General features: G+C 41.1%; 2 protein-coding genes across 2 annotated transcripts in view; one reads left to right on the top strand and one right to left on the bottom strand.

Moving 5' to 3' along the window:
* stt3b (STT3 oligosaccharyltransferase complex catalytic subunit B) overlaps window positions 1-1,541 on the top strand; it is a 28,580-nt gene extending 27,039 nt beyond the window's left edge. Inside the window, exon 16 of the mRNA XM_030781013.1 lies at window positions 650-1,541. Within this exon, the coding sequence (XP_030636873.1) occupies window positions 650-730 (81 nt within the window). The 3' untranslated portion in view covers window positions 731-1,541. The remainder of the gene's footprint in view (window positions 1-649) is intronic.
* A 1,613-nt stretch (window positions 1,542-3,154) lies between these two features.
* osbpl10b (oxysterol binding protein-like 10b) overlaps window positions 3,155-16,458 on the bottom strand; it is a 37,345-nt gene continuing 24,041 nt past the window's right edge. The window contains exons 7-12 of the mRNA XM_030781014.1: window positions 12,223-12,369; window positions 9,909-10,410; window positions 7,692-7,878; window positions 7,266-7,448; window positions 6,031-6,184; window positions 3,155-5,602 (exon numbers count right to left, since the gene is read on the bottom strand). Coding sequence (XP_030636874.1) covers window positions 5,558-5,602; window positions 6,031-6,184; window positions 7,266-7,448; window positions 7,692-7,878; window positions 9,909-10,410; window positions 12,223-12,369 — 1,218 coding nt within the window. The 3' untranslated portion in view covers window positions 3,155-5,557. The remainder of the gene's footprint in view (window positions 5,603-6,030; window positions 6,185-7,265; window positions 7,449-7,691; window positions 7,879-9,908; window positions 10,411-12,222; window positions 12,370-16,458) is intronic.

The raw sequence follows: 16,458 nt of genomic DNA, 5'->3' as shown, positions 1-16,458 counted from the left end.
GTTATGTTGAGGTTACGTGCTGATACCTGTTGTTTGTGTGTTTGGTCCAAATCTTTGGTACGCCGGTAAGCACTTCGTGCAGTAAGCTTGTCTGGCAGAGATTAATGGACAGGAGGGAGATGGGGATGCGCTTATTCATTTCACATCCTGCACTCAGCCCAGTTTTCATAAAATAAAAATCAAAACAAAATAGAGTGATATACTATATACGAAATGTTAAAACATTTTTCTAGAAGCTTACAGCTTCATTGCTCATTTGGTAGAGTATTCCACGTGTAAATTCTCATCTGGATCACTTTTGGTAAAAGTCAAGTTTGTCCAATTGGAATCCTGGGTCGCTGTCCTCCCGTTGGTCTGTTTTTGACATAATCTGGCAGTGTCTCATGGCATAATCATGCCCTGATCTTCAGCCCCCTGTCCAATAAACTCTACTTTAAATACATGTAGATAAACACTGGTGTATCCTGTGACCACTTATCAGGCAGTTCGTCTGTTCGGTGCTCCGAGCGCTCAACCCCAGTCCAGCTGCCCAACACTACAAAAAGACATCAGTCAATATTCAGTATTTTTCATGCCCCACAGGGTCTTTCATTGGGAAATCATTTTAACAGTAAATCTGTCTTTTTTCCTCCTCTCTCCTAATCTGTAGACGGCCAAGAGGAAGAGGGGATACGTGAAAAACAAACTGGCCCTGAAAAAAGGCAAGAAACTGACAAAGAAGTCAGTTTAGGTTTTTTTTTTTTTTTTTTCGAATGAATTCTGGAAAAATGAGGATAAAAAAAAAAAAAAAAGACAATGAAAAACGCAAAAGGTAATCCACCAATTAAAAAGAAGAACAAGCACCCGTCGTCTGTCTGGCAACCTCCCACTTGAAAGTATTTGCCTCGAGGCTCTGATCCTGTGATCACCATGGTGACATGAAGGCTCTGTGATGTGTTGAAGGAGGTCAGAGGAGTCAGCCATGACGGGATCTCCATCGGTTTTAATTAGACAACTTTTGACCTTTTTTTTGTTTTTTTTTTTTCTTTTGTACTTGAATGTGCTGGCAGAGCTACAGAGCTGCCTTTATCCAACAAAATGGCGGCCGTTATTTTTGTGGTACACAATTTAACATAATCCTACGAAAAACGAACGTTAAGATGAATTTGTTTAAACTCAGTGAACCTTGGAGCAGTAGCACCAAAGAGAACTTGTTCGTTTTTTTTGTTTTTGTTTTTGTTTTTTTCCCCCCCAGGGGCTGTGTGAACTTGTTACCTTTAAAAAAAATTAATAATTAAGATATAAATATAGAGGGATATGGAGTGTTCTGACCACGGCTTTGAAAGACACACACCCTAAGATGTGTTTGTGATTTTACTTGGTAGAGGCTCTCATCTGATGCCCCATGAATCTTTACACCGCACGAAAGGCAGAAAAGTCATGTCACTCTGAATATTTCTCTCTCATAGTTCAAATTCTGCAAAGGAGTACAAACCTTAGTAATTTGATTACTGTGGTGATTTTAAATAGTTTTTTTTTTTCTCCTTATGCTGTCACGGTTTTGGTTTTTTTTTTGTTTGTTCGTTTGTTTTTATACTAAATGAAAGAATTAAAGTTTATGCAATAATTGTAAAGTTGATGGGACTTGATCAATGAAGTTTTTTTTTTTGTTTGTTTGTTTTATTGCCGAACCTGTGTTTAGATATTCTGGTACAAGGCTCTCTGGCAGTGGTTAATAAGATTGTTGGTTTAGAAGATGTTCTGTTTGTGTGCGGTGTTGGGTCCGTTTAGAGGTTTATCCCATCAGGGCTGATAGAGCAGTGAGTGAATTGTGTTAGTTCTAAGGCTTTTAAAATGCTGCATTTCCAGCCTGAATGCACTGTGTCCTAGTTCACGTTACTGTGTGTGAATCCACTACCGAGGAGTATTTTGGTAGGGGGTGCACATGGCTTTGTTCCTTTTTTTTTTTTTTTCTTTCACTTTAAAGGTGACAAGTCTACACATTCCTCAGATAAGACCCCCCCCCCCCCCACACTTCCTGTGGATAGTTACATCTGCGATGTCCTCTAAGAATTTCCCCCTTAAATCTGATTATTGCTCCATTTTTTATTTTTTTTGGACTCGTCTTCCTCAGTGCACTGCTTTATTCTTCATCTCTGTATTGTGTGATTTTTTTTTTTTTTTTGGGTGTTTTTGGAGGACAACACTGACTTTGACAGCCATCCACAGAACGTCATACCAATATTATCAAATTCAGAGGACTTAGAGACGCTCTCAAGGGTATTTATTTACAAAACAACAACAGCAACAACATCATGGAAGCTAACAGAAGCTGGCCTCCTCTCATGAAATGCAAAAATTGTATTTTTTGGTTTTCTAAGTCAAGGTTTATTCCATAAATTGTAAAGAAAAAAAAATGAAAAGAGATAAGGACGCTGTTGTGAGAATGAGCGATGCCTTTGTGATTAAAAGAGTCAATGAAAAGAAAACGGGTCTGATCAGTGAGACAATGTGTTTAAAATCTTTAACTTCTCTGTTTGTTCATTCTCCTTTCCCTACTGTCACTCATTCTGTTCTTCCTCTCTCTATTAAAAATGGACGATGGTTACACTACGGGACACTAATCTGAAATTACATTCATGTTATTTTGAGTTATGAGCTATGCATGACAATGTCACAGATACAGTCTCTGTCATCTCAGTCATTAGAACCTACCTGCGTTAAAAAAAAAACTTAAGTTTAAGTGATTTTTAATTATTTGAAAACCATTCATGAATATTCATGCAGTACTCACAAATGTGGTGTTGCTCTCATTTTAGACCCAAAATTAGCATCAAATCCATATATGAGTCACCCAGCAGTGACTGAAGGATCCATTAGGTGGCAGTAGTTGCCTGAAACATCACGTGTTGTCAAGAAGGTGATGCTGGTTCAGCTTTTGCTTCAAATCTCTTCTCTTCCACTGTGGTAGAGCATTTAGAACCTTCTATGACCTGTAGTTGAATGTAGGAACAAGACCTAACTCAATCATAGCATGTTTCTTTCTGGTGGAGCTACCTACACACATACTCCACCTCCTCCAAAAGCACAAGTTGCGTAACATTTCATACATGTTTCCTCACTTCAGTTCACTGCTGTTTTACAAGGATAAAAGACAATGATACATTAGTTGTGAGCGTTTTCATCAGGGTATCTTTATTTAAACCAATACGTAAATTCAAATCCTGCTTCCCTCCCAATCCACAGACAATGAAACTAATCGTTGCATAGTCTGTGAACTGAGTGGAACACAATTTTGGTTCATAGCTTTCTCTGTACATATCAATCAGTGCACACCTCCTATATACACTCACAAACACAGGAAGCTGATGTCACTCACACAACACTGAAATGACATAGGCAACATTGGATCTCCGTTCCACTGTTTCTGCTTCCACTCCTGTGCTCTCCTCCTCCAGACATGCAAAAGTGCTTCTAAGTGTAGAATAAATCCAGACAAACACCTCCCACATCAACCCACAAAACAAAAGTGCTGCTTGTTCATGTCTGTGGTCAACAATACAATCTGTACAGAAAAACAAAAAAAAACAAAACAACACAAAAAAAGACCAAGTTGCGCAAGAACTGCCACAATACTGGTCACAGCTTACAATTCAGTTATTAGCGTTTGTTTAAAATATTTTTCAAAAGGTAGACATCTTATTTCAGAAGAAAAGGAAATGTTCCGTTTGATTCAGCCCAACAAAACATTTGCTTGGATCTGTTCCATATACATTCTATGAATGCAGCAATAGAATAATAAATACAACGATTCAGATCAATACAAGCTGACTATAATTCCAAAATATAGCAAATCTGCGTATTTGATTTAATGCTCTCAAAAAATATTTGCAGAATAAACAAAATCTGACTTTCAAGACATCTTACTAAACGAAAATTGTTACATGCCTGTGCCCAGAAATGACAAGATACTAAACAAACTTTGTTTTGTAGTTGCAAACGCATTAATAATTGCATTATTATTTGACTTTATCTAACTGACAACAGGAGTTGCTTGATAAGTTCATGGAAATTTAGCTGATTTGACCAGGTCTGCTGTGGGAGAACCAAGAGGACAACATTAGACAACCTGTTTCAGTCCCTAAATCGCAACCATTAGAACGGAAAAGTTTCACATTCAAATTCCTGGGCTTAATAAGTACTGTGTGTGTTGCTTTCTTTATGTGTTTATAAAAAAAAAGCTGATGTGGGAAAATTCTGGGTGAGAAAAAATCCATGCATACATGCTCACTACATATTTGTATGAAAGAAAAAAAAAAACCTCAAATGATCCTTTAATCTAAATCACTCTTTTATCCTCCTTGTTGGCCACTACTCACTTCAAAGTTAAAAACCATCCCTGGAGGAGACTTCATCTAACTGACATACTCCAGAAACCAATGAGGAATTCAAAGAGTCAGGAAACCATTATTCATTACTGAGGTATTCACCAATTTAATCTTATCAGTCTCAAATTATATAATGGCACAATCGCTCAGTAACAACACGACAAAACCAAAAGTTTTCTCAGTCGTCTGCCTTCCCTTCTCCTCAGCCGGGGGTTTCTTTCACAAGATGGCTTTTGTATAACTACTGCGTCACTCTCTCCAGAGTTTAATTACATAATGTAATATGTGACGTTATTCCAAAACATTTGCCATTCACACAAAGATCTGGTTTGTTCCAGAATTACAGATACACTTACTGTAAGGTCTAAAAGTAGAGACTTGAGAAAAGTGTCTGTTTTTCTTTCCTTTGCTGACATTTCCACTGTCGTCATCTGATCTGTCTCTCCTTTTGCTCACTAAAGAAGTGAAGGTTTTAGTTTCAGAGCAGAGCCTCTGCGTGACCTCCACATTATCACCAGGGACTCTGTTCTGATGGGTTTTACAGTTTCTACATTTAAACACCTTGTAGTGTACACCTTTATCTCTCTTTTTACTCTTATCCTTATTCTTTATTATGCTATCCTTACCTTGGCCAGTTCCAGAGAAACTGGTACAGAAAGCATAAAAAACCAGTGTTCTATTGGCAACTGCAAACAAGTTTATCCGGCTGAATGGTACCTGGTACGTAGTGTTTTAACGATTCGCTGTCTTTAATGTCATTTGTCTCCTCTAAGCTTTCATTATCTGATGTATTGGCGATTAATGTAAAGAACCTGTGACATCAGTGTGTCGTATCTGTGAGTGGAAAAAAAAAAAAAAACTTCAAAGACTAATCTAGATTCACAGATGTTATACTAAAATGTTATGTTTGGCCATTTTCATCCACATCTGCCTATCCTTACAAGCATCTACAAGACCACAGCAGGTCTCTGGGTAGCTGCCTAGCTCCCCCATTCCGGTGTACAATATGTAGTTTGGCACTGGTCACTTTCAAGAAATGTATCAGAAAATTATTTGACCCTCTTTCTTGTCCTTTGCAGTCTTGTTCCTCTTGTCCCGATCATTGGCCAGCCCTTTTCTTGTATGGCCACGCCCATCTTTTGGCTGGGCTCTGTGACGGACAGCTGGAATGTTCCTCCGTTTGAACAACATCAGTGAGTCTTCCACAGAGGATTGTGGTACACCCAGCCTTCCCCCTAAACAAATGGCAAGGACGAAACACATCACAGAGTTAGTGATGAAGCAAAGTTAATGCAGTAATGCGTGACGCAGTTGTTATGGAGCCGTCTCTCCTGAAGATGTACACCTAGCACCTCCTCTAAAGACAGGACTACTCAACAGAACACATCTCTTCTCAAAGTGATACCCTAATCTACTTCAATATGCCCTACTATAGCCTTATTATAGGCTTCGTTATTATAGCCATATATTGTGATATGACCCGGACATTTTTAAACATTGAAATCTTTGGTTTAGCATCTGGTGGAGCTGTGAGGCAAAAAAGAATGACGTGAAAATAGTGCTCTCCTTACTTTGATGTGATAATATCCGTTCACAGACTCGGAATGGGCTTCACTTAATGTGTTTTTCTAGCCGGCGAGAAGGTTCTGTCTGGGCATTTTACCTCTTTGATGAAGTACTTGGGTTTCCAGGGTGTGTTGGTGGCAGCTCTTTGCCTCTCCTCGCTGCGCTGGCGTTCCTCCAGCTGGTGCTTGTGCTCTGTGGCGGTGTCCATGTTCCCTGTTTTCAGTGCCGAGGTCACATGCTGCCACAGTCGCCTGTCAATCGTTTTGACGTGACATAATGAGGACAGACCATATGTTCACCTTCATCTACATCTACATCCTAATATGATGATATGGGACATAACTGTAACCACAGATGATCAATTGACTTTGCCATCCAGATGGTCTACCTAACAGTGTCCGTATGTATGTATGTATGTATGTATGTATCTATCTATCTGTATATCTATCTATCTGTATATCTATCTATCTATCTATCTATCTATCTATCTATCTATCTATCTATCTATCTATCTATCTATCTATCTACATACGTATATATATACATAGAGACAGAGAGAGACAGATCTGTATAGACTTTCTACTATCTGGATCACCTCTCAGATAGGCTAAATCCTACATGAGCTTTATGCCACCGTATCCTCTTTTCATTGCATTAGCCTTTGGCACTGATGCTGGGCTGACAGCATTAGACTGCACTGATAACACCGAGCTAAGTCTATTCTCTAGACTGCCTTTCCCATCCGTACACATCTCTCTCTGTCCAATATTGTCATTAAAGGAAGAAATCAGAGCAGCCTGGGGCTGATGTGGCTCGGTCTAGGGACTCACATGTTGCATAAGAGCTCCATTGCATGCAAAGGAAATGAGAACCAAACACACAATGGGAAGTGCTATTCATGTTAGCTCTCTTAAAGCTTTTTCACAGTGACCCTGCATCCCAAAGCACACAACCAAACTGCTACCCAAATGGTCGCCGAGTACCTGTCCCTTTGTCTTTGCTTTCCAAAATACATTTAGGTTATTTTTGTAATTTTATTCAGTTCAATTCATTGAATTTTCTGCCACTGATAAGTCTAAGGTCTAGATGGATAAATACAGATATACTGTTACAAGCAGGTGTCCCAACTACATTCTAGTCAGTGATCAGGTCAAGTTTGACATCCCTCTCTTTATTATAAAAATGACAGTCTGTTATTAAAGTTTTAAAGAACAACATTTAAATGCAGTGCTGCTGGATCCCCCGGGTCTAAAATTATTTATTGTCTATCTTCAAGTACCCAATAATTACAGCAGCTTCACTATTATTACAGCATCAAGCTGTCACACTCACCTTGACTCAAATGGGCCTTGTTTTTCTACTGGTCGAATTTTCTTTTTAATTACTGGCAGTTTAGAAGTGTCAATCACTTTGGTTTCTCCACTGCTATAGGTGAACTCCAGAGTTCCATTCCACTCTCCCTGAGCTTTACACACGATTGTACCTGTCGGATTGTGCTTGACCTCTGCTGTCACCCTGTCAGAGGTCACATAACAAAATTAGGAACAAAGATAGTACATTTTTACCTAATAAATGATGAATATACATCTTGTATCAAACATAGGGCAATTATGCTTTTCCATGCAGTATTTCAGTCCAATCTCACCATATGTAATAAATCAAACATATACATGTATCCAACACAGGGAATCAAACTACTCTCGCTCTCTCTCTCTCTCTCACTCTCTCACACACACAGACACACTCCAACAAAATCACCTGTGTACTTTTCCTCCATAGAAGGGTTTTGTGTGGAAGGTGACTGTGGCTGAGTAGCCACTCTTAACACAGCTAATGGAGACCTTCCCCCCAAGCTCCACCCAGGGCACAGTGAGGATGGAGCGGGCATAAGCACAGGGCAGAGTAAACAAGTACTCCTCATTATGCTCCAGGAGGTGGAGGACCCCTGAAACAAAAAAATTATTCACATCAAATTCAAGTTTTTCAACATTAAAATAATGGCACTAAAAATGATTTAGAACATTAGGTTCATTTTTAGGTCCCTTAAATCCCTTTTCCTCCATCACGACTCCATAATGATCTTCTTCATCATCTCTGATAATGACCGCGTTTGAGTGTGGCTCCAGACTGCAAATCAAAAGTTTTAAGATCATTCTGGAAGCCTCCAGACAGCTGTGCATGTCCATGCCACCTTCCTCCATGGGCCTGGCCCTCTTTTCCCACTTACATAACAAACAGCTGTCTTGTGGCAAAATTTGCTGTTGGCGTGGTTCCAGGTCTGACAGAAACACATCTGTTTCCCCTAGACAGTAGCCATTGAGAGTGGGGGATCAGGCACTGGTTCAGTGCCTCACAGCGATCAGTCCAGAAGGGGTCCAGCACAATGCAGGCAGGCAGGCAGGCAGGCTGGAACATTCTGGCATTGCCATGCTAAGACTGCTGGGTCAGCATTTTCTCAATGCTGCTCACTGTAGGAAACCGTAAACTCACTGAGCACATAAAAGCCTCACACATATGGAATGTGCCACCGTAGATCCACGTGTAATGACATTATAAAAGAAATACACATTATGGAAGATATCGCAGGGTCGAAAGAAGACCCTTCAGAGTTTGGCGGGGACAGTAACGTATGCGTTTGGCGTTGGGGGTTTTCCAAAACGGTTAAGAATACATGATTTCTTTTCATTCTTTCCATGAGTGGCCTCTTATTTGAAGTTAACCAACAGTGTCGTGGCTGATTTAATTTCCTGCTCTGTCCTGGGACATATTAGGGACACAGAGAAGTGTTTCATTAGGCTGAATGAAGAACAGCTGCCGAATTTACAGTATAAATCAGAGAGGGAGGCTGACACTACCAGATCTCTAAAAGCTCAAAACAACCTCCAAGCCAGGTCAACACCACTTTGTCATGTAGCACAGTGCACTAGTTTGAATCTGAGTGAGCACAATTTGAGACAAATTCCATCAAAAAAAATAAAAAATCCTGCACTACATCCCTCCCCAGAGCTTTTTGCGCAAAATGTCATCGAATATTATTTGTAACTCAAGGCATTTGTTTCGCTTTTGTGTCTTCCCAGATCAGACTTCAGTGTACACAGTATAATCCACAATGACACAATCATTTTCCGTTCTCATTCACTGATTGTGTTGCAGGTCTATGGGGTGGATTTATTATTAAGCATTTACGACGCAAATCCCCGTAAATCCTCCTAAACTTCCTCCTGCGCTCATTAGCATAGTGTGCATTTCTCTAGGGGAATTTGTGCAATCCGTCCTGTTAGTAATTAAAGCTGTCCTAATTACAGCAGAGGTCTAATTGGCTGAGGCTAGAATGTGAGCGCTGCTTTTTTTCCCCCCCCCTGCATAATCATCCACTTCACTGAACACCTGTGAGCCTCACAGTGCACCATACTCTTTGTAGTTGCTGTTAAAGATACAATTAGCAAGAGAAAAGCAGGACAAAAAATAGACATTTTCTCTAGGGAAGTTGAGAAGGACAGAGAGAGAGAGAGAGAGGAAGACAGAGAGAAAGAAGAAAAGGAGTAGAGTAACTGACTGACAGATGGAGGAATATCTGCACCAGTAAATATCAGATGCACTGAGGAGAAGTGTGTGTATCGAGTGTCAGCTGATCTGAAAACATCATGAATTACAGAGACCTGCTCTGCATGAGACTTCAGCTCTGCATGAGGTCCGGATTTCTCAAGAATCTCGTCAAAAAAAAAAAAAAAAAAACGAGGAAAAAGTGTTTTCGACGGTATAGAGCATGGCAGTGCTTATTAGCGCACTACATTAAATGTGTCAAAAAGAAATGTCATGTATTTGTGAACAGCATCAATATCCTTCTAATTAATAGAACCAGTAGATATGCTATAAATATATTAAAAAAATTAGATAATGTGAATTAACGGTTCATGGAGATATCTACAGTCAAAGGTGAGCTGAAACACATGAACATTTGTTTACTATACCTACCTTCTCCGACCATTGACACTCCAATGGACATTCCCATGAACTTGCTCTTGGTCCAAACGTGAGTATTGACAGACATGCCGTGTTCCTTGCATTCACAGTAAAATGCAGACACTGGAGGATGATGGGAGACCTGCTCGGCCACAAAGCGAAGACGGTAGCAGTCGCCCGCGTCCGCCGTGCGTCCCAGTTCGCTGGTCGTGGGAGCAGGGCCGGTGGTAGCGGCCTGGGCAGAGCTGTTTGACCTGAGGGGCCGTACGCATTCTCGGGGAACATCCCAGGTGCAGTGGAAAGTCTCACCGAGGATGGGGTTGTAGGGTTTTTTTGCTACCGCTCCTTTACGTCCCTCATGGAAAGCAGTCAAATAATATTCCACAAAACGCACTATGCGTTCCTCCGGGGTTGCTCCTGTTGTAATAGCCAAGAACATGTCTGGATGAGCCATGAAATTAGCATACATCTCCAACAGAGACCGCTTCTCCAGAATGAATGTAGGCAAGACCACCTGAGGCAGAAGGAGAAGGAAAAAGAGAAAGAAAGAGTGTGAGGGAACCCTTTTTTCCATTGTCATCTCCTTTAAGAGACCTGTCCAACCATGATTCATCCTACTCCCTGTACACTTTGAAATATAAGACTACATGACATGCAGTATAATCAAAGAATCTCAGAATGGCAATGGACCTTTAAACGATAAAGTCGGTGATCACATAGCTATGAAGGTGTTCGTCAGTCTTTTATGGTTCATGCTTGATGTACAGTCTGTTTGTCGGGGGGGGGGGGGGGGGGGGGGGGATTTCAATAGTGACAGTGCCTCCAGCAGAAAAATGTACAGAGCAGCTGAGTGACATTAGTAGCAATGTAAAGACCAGTCAAAAGAGAAACGACCACCTCCAAATGACCACTCCAGCTTTGATCCATCACGCTACACACACACACACACACAGACAGACATACACACACTCACACGTACTGACAGCACATACACACTGAACCAATAGAGCATGCTACCCACTTTCCCCTGATCGATGAAGCCCAGTCAGACGGGCACTGTGAGACTGCACTCTGAAATGTATTAATAACTCCGTGTGATGCCTGTGTGACGTGGCCTCTTGCCTTCAGTCGATCGATCCCATGGCCATTCCCCAACCCCCAGCTTAACACTCTCTAACACACATCATTATCTTTACTCATTTGTACCACTGAGATACCTGTATTGATTTCTGTTGAACGTTTTGAGCAAAACTGCAGCCCTGGAGGAAATATCCAGTCAGGAAAAACACTACCTTTATATAGATGTTCCAGAGGAGTAAGTTAAAAAAAAATCAATCGTATATTATCAACTATATCAGAGTTGTTAGGAGACAGAGTTGTTTGGATGCCAAGTTTTCAGCATGTTTTGCTAAAACCGAATTAAGGGATCACGCAGCACAGTAAAACATTACAATGATTAAAATGATCATTGTAATGTTATGAAGCCTCTTAGCATACAATAGTGTCTGTAACTGTGGCTGCCACAGGGGATTTTTATCAAAATTAAAAAAAAAACCCAACTAATTAAATCAGATATCAGATCTTTTCAGTAGATTATCTATGGCACAATTAGAAGAGTTACGAAAGTGATTTCTTCAACGTCGTGATGGCTTATGTGTCCAAATGATCATTCTGTCTGGTGGTTCTGTTATACTGGAACACAGACATTCGACATCCAGGCTACGCACTGTTCAAACTTCAATATAACTGAACGGAGAGTGAGTTATAATTAAATTAAGAGTTAGAGGGGTTTGCGACCGAGCCTTAGCAATACGAAGGTCATGTTTATCAGCTCTGCCAGATAATGAGATCTCTGTTCAAGTCAGTCATCCACAACTAGCCCACCTGAGCTCTGTCTGTCTACAAATCCTCTCTTTGTTCACTCTTCCAGAATGGCTTATGTGCATGCACGCAAATGTGTTAGTCCACACGATGTTTTTAGTCTGATTATCATATTCACCTCATTTATAACACAACCATTTTCTTGCAAAAGTAAAGTTTCATGTGTCTCTCCACGTTCAGAACTCATGAAACTTACGATTGATTGTTTTACTGCTAGTGATTACAGGTACAATACAGTGTCGATATGGGTTGTATTTTGTCCCAAAAACACTCTATTTCCACTTCCGTGTGCAAACAACGCTAGTTTTAAAAAAAAGTTGTCACAGAGTATGTTTATCAAGATGCCAGTTCACTGAGCTGGCCTGTACACTTTGATCTGTTACTTTTGTGACATTTCCGAACATGTATTTACAATGATTCATTTAGCAGGTTCAAGTAGTCGTACCCGTGTGAGGTCCATGCCCAGTTTGAGCTGAGAAAGCAAATGAAGGATGATGCTTCGCTGGTCGTCCAGTACACCCAAGTCTTCCTCTTCATTGTCCTCTGTGTCCGTGGTCTCCTCCGTAGGATCCACTGCCTCTGGGCTGGGATGCTGGAGTAACATAGGAACCAGTAAAATAATTACTTTGGAGCATTCGTGGATGAGAGGCGGCTCAGTAATAAACTTACAACTCAGAAACGGCGACAGCAGTAAAAGGGATGTGGACAAAATTGCATATTTATAAACAGCTTCCTCTTGTTTGTCTTAATTAACATCATCATCCTCCCTAAAAAAGTAAGACCTCATCGCTTAATATAGCACAGCGCTAGTCCACAGACACATGTGGTCTCTGTGAACTCACAACTGACAAATCTGCATTTTAAAGACATTAGGACTTGTTGAAACTAGACTCTAAAGGGCACCTGCAAAATTTCTGAGCTAAAGAGAGAAAAGATAAATGTGTTTCCACTCCACCGCCCCCCCCCCCCCCCAATTTACCATAAGAGAGCAGCTGAAGCATGACATTAGCTCGACATCCTTTAGGAGAGGCCTAATACATGTCAGATGATCAAATCAAAGGAAATGAGGATTTAGTTGACTGTACCAAGAATGAGTGGCAGAGAGAGCACTCTGTGGCTCCTGAATAAACTCTTTCTTTTCTCCGTCTACCCGTGGCTTGTGTTTTTTTTTTTTTTGGCCCTAAATGATTATAGCAACTCTCTGGGGAAGCATTAGGACGCCACATGCTTTATGGCTTCATTTTTTTTTTTCTGAGATAGAAATTCTCTAGTCTTACAGCATTTCTGTCTTAGATGTGTTAATGTATTTGGTTTCTCCTGCAGCCACTCATGCGAAAACTGTACATTGTTCCTAATGCATAATGTAAAGAAGCATCCTTGAGGCTTGTGCCCCAAAGCATTGTGGGAAGCAAATAAAAAGCCCTCCTCTCTCTCACTCTGTCTCTCTCTCTCTCTTTCAGGGTTGTTTTTTTCCCTTTCTCCATGTGTACAATGTTGCAAAGCAAGACATGTAGGTCACACGAAAGCCTGACTGAAACATTTCAATCTTTTTCTTCCCCCTAAAACCACATGAACATAAAGAACTTCAGGAACCCAAACAACAACTAAAAAAAAAGGCACAGTTTGACTGAACAGGTCACTAAAGCAGTGATGCATGCCTAGACAAGGTCATTTACTCAAATTTAGTGTAATTATATCTCCCTTTCTGTTCTGATTTTCGCATGCTTTCATATTCCCTCTATCCCTTGCTATTTTCACCTTCCATCTCTGTTCTGTTCTCTCTCTCTCTCAGTGGGAAGATGAATAGGGAATTCTGTGTTCTCAGGAAGCAGATAGCAACTCAGTGAGCTGGATGGGGACAGCCTCACTTTCAGCCTAAGCCCGTCCAGGCGGCAGAGTTTCAACTGAATATTTCATACATCAAGAACACGGCCAAGTGCTGACTGGAGTCTCCTTCTCTTTTCCTCTCTTTCCCACATTTACACTGTACACATAAGCTAACTTAACAAACATGCTCAGCAAAGTCAATTCAGGTTACGCTCAAGGTCAAATAGTAAACCACTCACACATCCACAGTGAGTTATCTGACAGAGATCAATGGATTGATTACACAGAAAAAAAAAAGAAAGAAACTGTGTTAGCTAGAAGAGACCTAACTGTACTCTGTGTAACATGAAGCCCAGGCAGAAGCTGTACCATCACCAAGTTGTCATGTAAAATGTGTCCTTACCGAAAAAAAAAAGAAAAAAAAAGATTTATCAGTCCATAAACAACGATGCTGCTTTGTGAAGTTTCAGTCCAAGTCATGCATATCATACATATGGGTTTTGGGGGGGGTTTTGGTGTAAATTTGTAGTGTCATACTGGCTTTGGAGTAAAAATGTTATTAAAACATCAGGCCACACAGAAACACAAGATGCTAGATGCTGAAAACTTACAATATTACAAGAGAGTTCAACAGTGCAAACACCACATCACAGGACCGACACAAAGAAACTGAGATACCTCATTTTTGTAGTATTCCACAGTATGGATCTTCAAAAGACCACAACTTTTCAGACATCATGCTAATAGTACACACACACACACACACACACACACACAAAACTGGAGAGCTAAGCCCCCCTTTGTCCTCAAGATTAAAAAAAAGAGAACACAAGCATATACATCCGTTTTAACTTCCCCCATAACACAATCAGTAATCAGCTGAAACTCTTACACTCATTTCAAGGCCAGTGCGAGGGATAAAGCTCCAATATCTTCATCACACACACACACACAAGTGAGTGGGCAAGACCCCAGTAAAGTCTCCATTGTGTAGGTCTTTCTCCAGTTGTCATTCAAATCTTGGCCTCTTATCTCTTGTGCCCTGCTTTCCCTAGGCACAGGAAACACCACCCACCCACACCCTTCCCCGTAGTCCACTCACACTCAAACTGGCGCCCGATCTCTGACTCTGACTCGCAGAAGGCTGCTTACTCCAAATCCGGCTGGACTTCATATCCACACAGACAAAAAAAAAAAAAAACACAGACAGATCGAGACTGGAGTGACAGTCACAGGAGTTAGCCACAGATTACAATGACAGCCAAAACACCACCACAGACACACAGAGAGAGAGAGAGAGAGAGAGAGAGAGGGAGAGAGAGAGAGAGAGAGAGAGAGAGAGCGACAGGGAAGGAGAGGAACAGCTGCTGCCTGTTTCACTTCCAGTGAGAAGATTAACGGTGATGCTGACAATCCTCTCTGTCCATCCCTCTCACTTAGCCACAACTCCACTCTCTCTCTCTCACACACACACACACACACACAGTTCTGTGATATTTGCAGCTCCCCGGAATGTTCCTTTGCCCCGCCTCCTATGATGATGTGTATAGACCACTCTGCCTACGTACCAGTGGGCAGGATCTCCAACTGCTGGGAGATCCCTCACATATAGTATTATAACTCACAAAACACACTCTCTCTCTCTCTCTCTCTCTCTCTCTCTCTCTCTCTCTCTCTAACTGTAGTAATGCCGCTTTTACCACTTAAATATTAATTATTCCTTCATCTGTCTCTCTCTGTTTTTTTCTCTCCCGCACATGAAACGTAGGAGGGGGTGTGCTAAACTTGGACACAGTCTCCAGTGATCTAAACACTTCAAAGAGTCTCTTTGAAAAAAATTGCTTACACATCAGCCGTTCTCAGAGGCCCTGATTCCTGCGCTCCCATAATCCCGCTTGTTCTCCAAATGCCCTCCTCTTCACAAGTTCAGCTTAGGAACCTCAACCCATGCGCACCCACCTTCTCCTGAAGCCCACCAATGCAACGCGCTGACTCACCACTTACATGCAAATCAACCATCACGTCACCCTGACCGTGGAGCAAAAGCCCCTCCGTAGCCCTTAATGTACTGTCAGGCCCTCTACTTCCTCTCTCTCACATACACAGACAGCTTTTAAAAGGATCAGCATCAGGCTCAGTTTACTTATCATGGCTTTAAATGAACCCCAAGTTAAGGGTTGGACATATGCCACAGGCTTGCAAATTACGTTGAGAAATATGTCACACAGACTTACACAGACTTTGATGTAGCATGAGACTTAATGGCTTACGGTAAATAAATGTGTTTTTTTAGGGAAATGAAACGATAAGACCATTGGTGATTTTGGGAGGTTTTTTTTCTCTAAGAAGTAGGTTGTTGATCCTGGAAAAAACACTTTCAGTAATTAACTTCAATACTTTGTTACAGGCTTGTAAGCTGATATAACCGTTTTTATTCATTGAATTTATTCAATGATTCAAAAAATCATTGCACGCGGTTTGTGTAATATTCCTGTGAAGAGCATCGTTCTGACGTTAGCATTCTATGCCACTCTTTCTATGAATCTCTACCACAAAACCTATTATTAGTTTACATAACACTGTCAGCCCGAAACCTCAATTAAGCCTCCCAACACCACTCAGTTAGACACTCACCTCTCCAGCATATTCCCGTCAGGTCTGCTCTCTGCTGGAGCATACTAACACACCTGGGCCATCACTAACTCCTTCTCCCTGTCTCTCTCTCTCTCTCTCTCTCTCTCTTATTTTCGCTCAAATGGAGCTACACAGTTCACAAACCATGAAATCAGGGTTAATGCACCTGGTAGGGCAGGGAAAAGACAAAAAAAGACAGGACATTTTACATGAGAGGCAA

The sequence above is a fragment of the Chanos chanos genome, chromosome 8 (assembly GCF_902362185.1).
Source record: "Chanos chanos chromosome 8, fChaCha1.1, whole genome shotgun sequence".
Taxonomy (NCBI): domain Eukaryota; kingdom Metazoa; phylum Chordata; class Actinopteri; order Gonorynchiformes; family Chanidae; genus Chanos; species Chanos chanos.
Note: the sequence above shows the minus strand (reverse complement) of the source record. Positions and strands in the feature narration are given on the sequence as shown.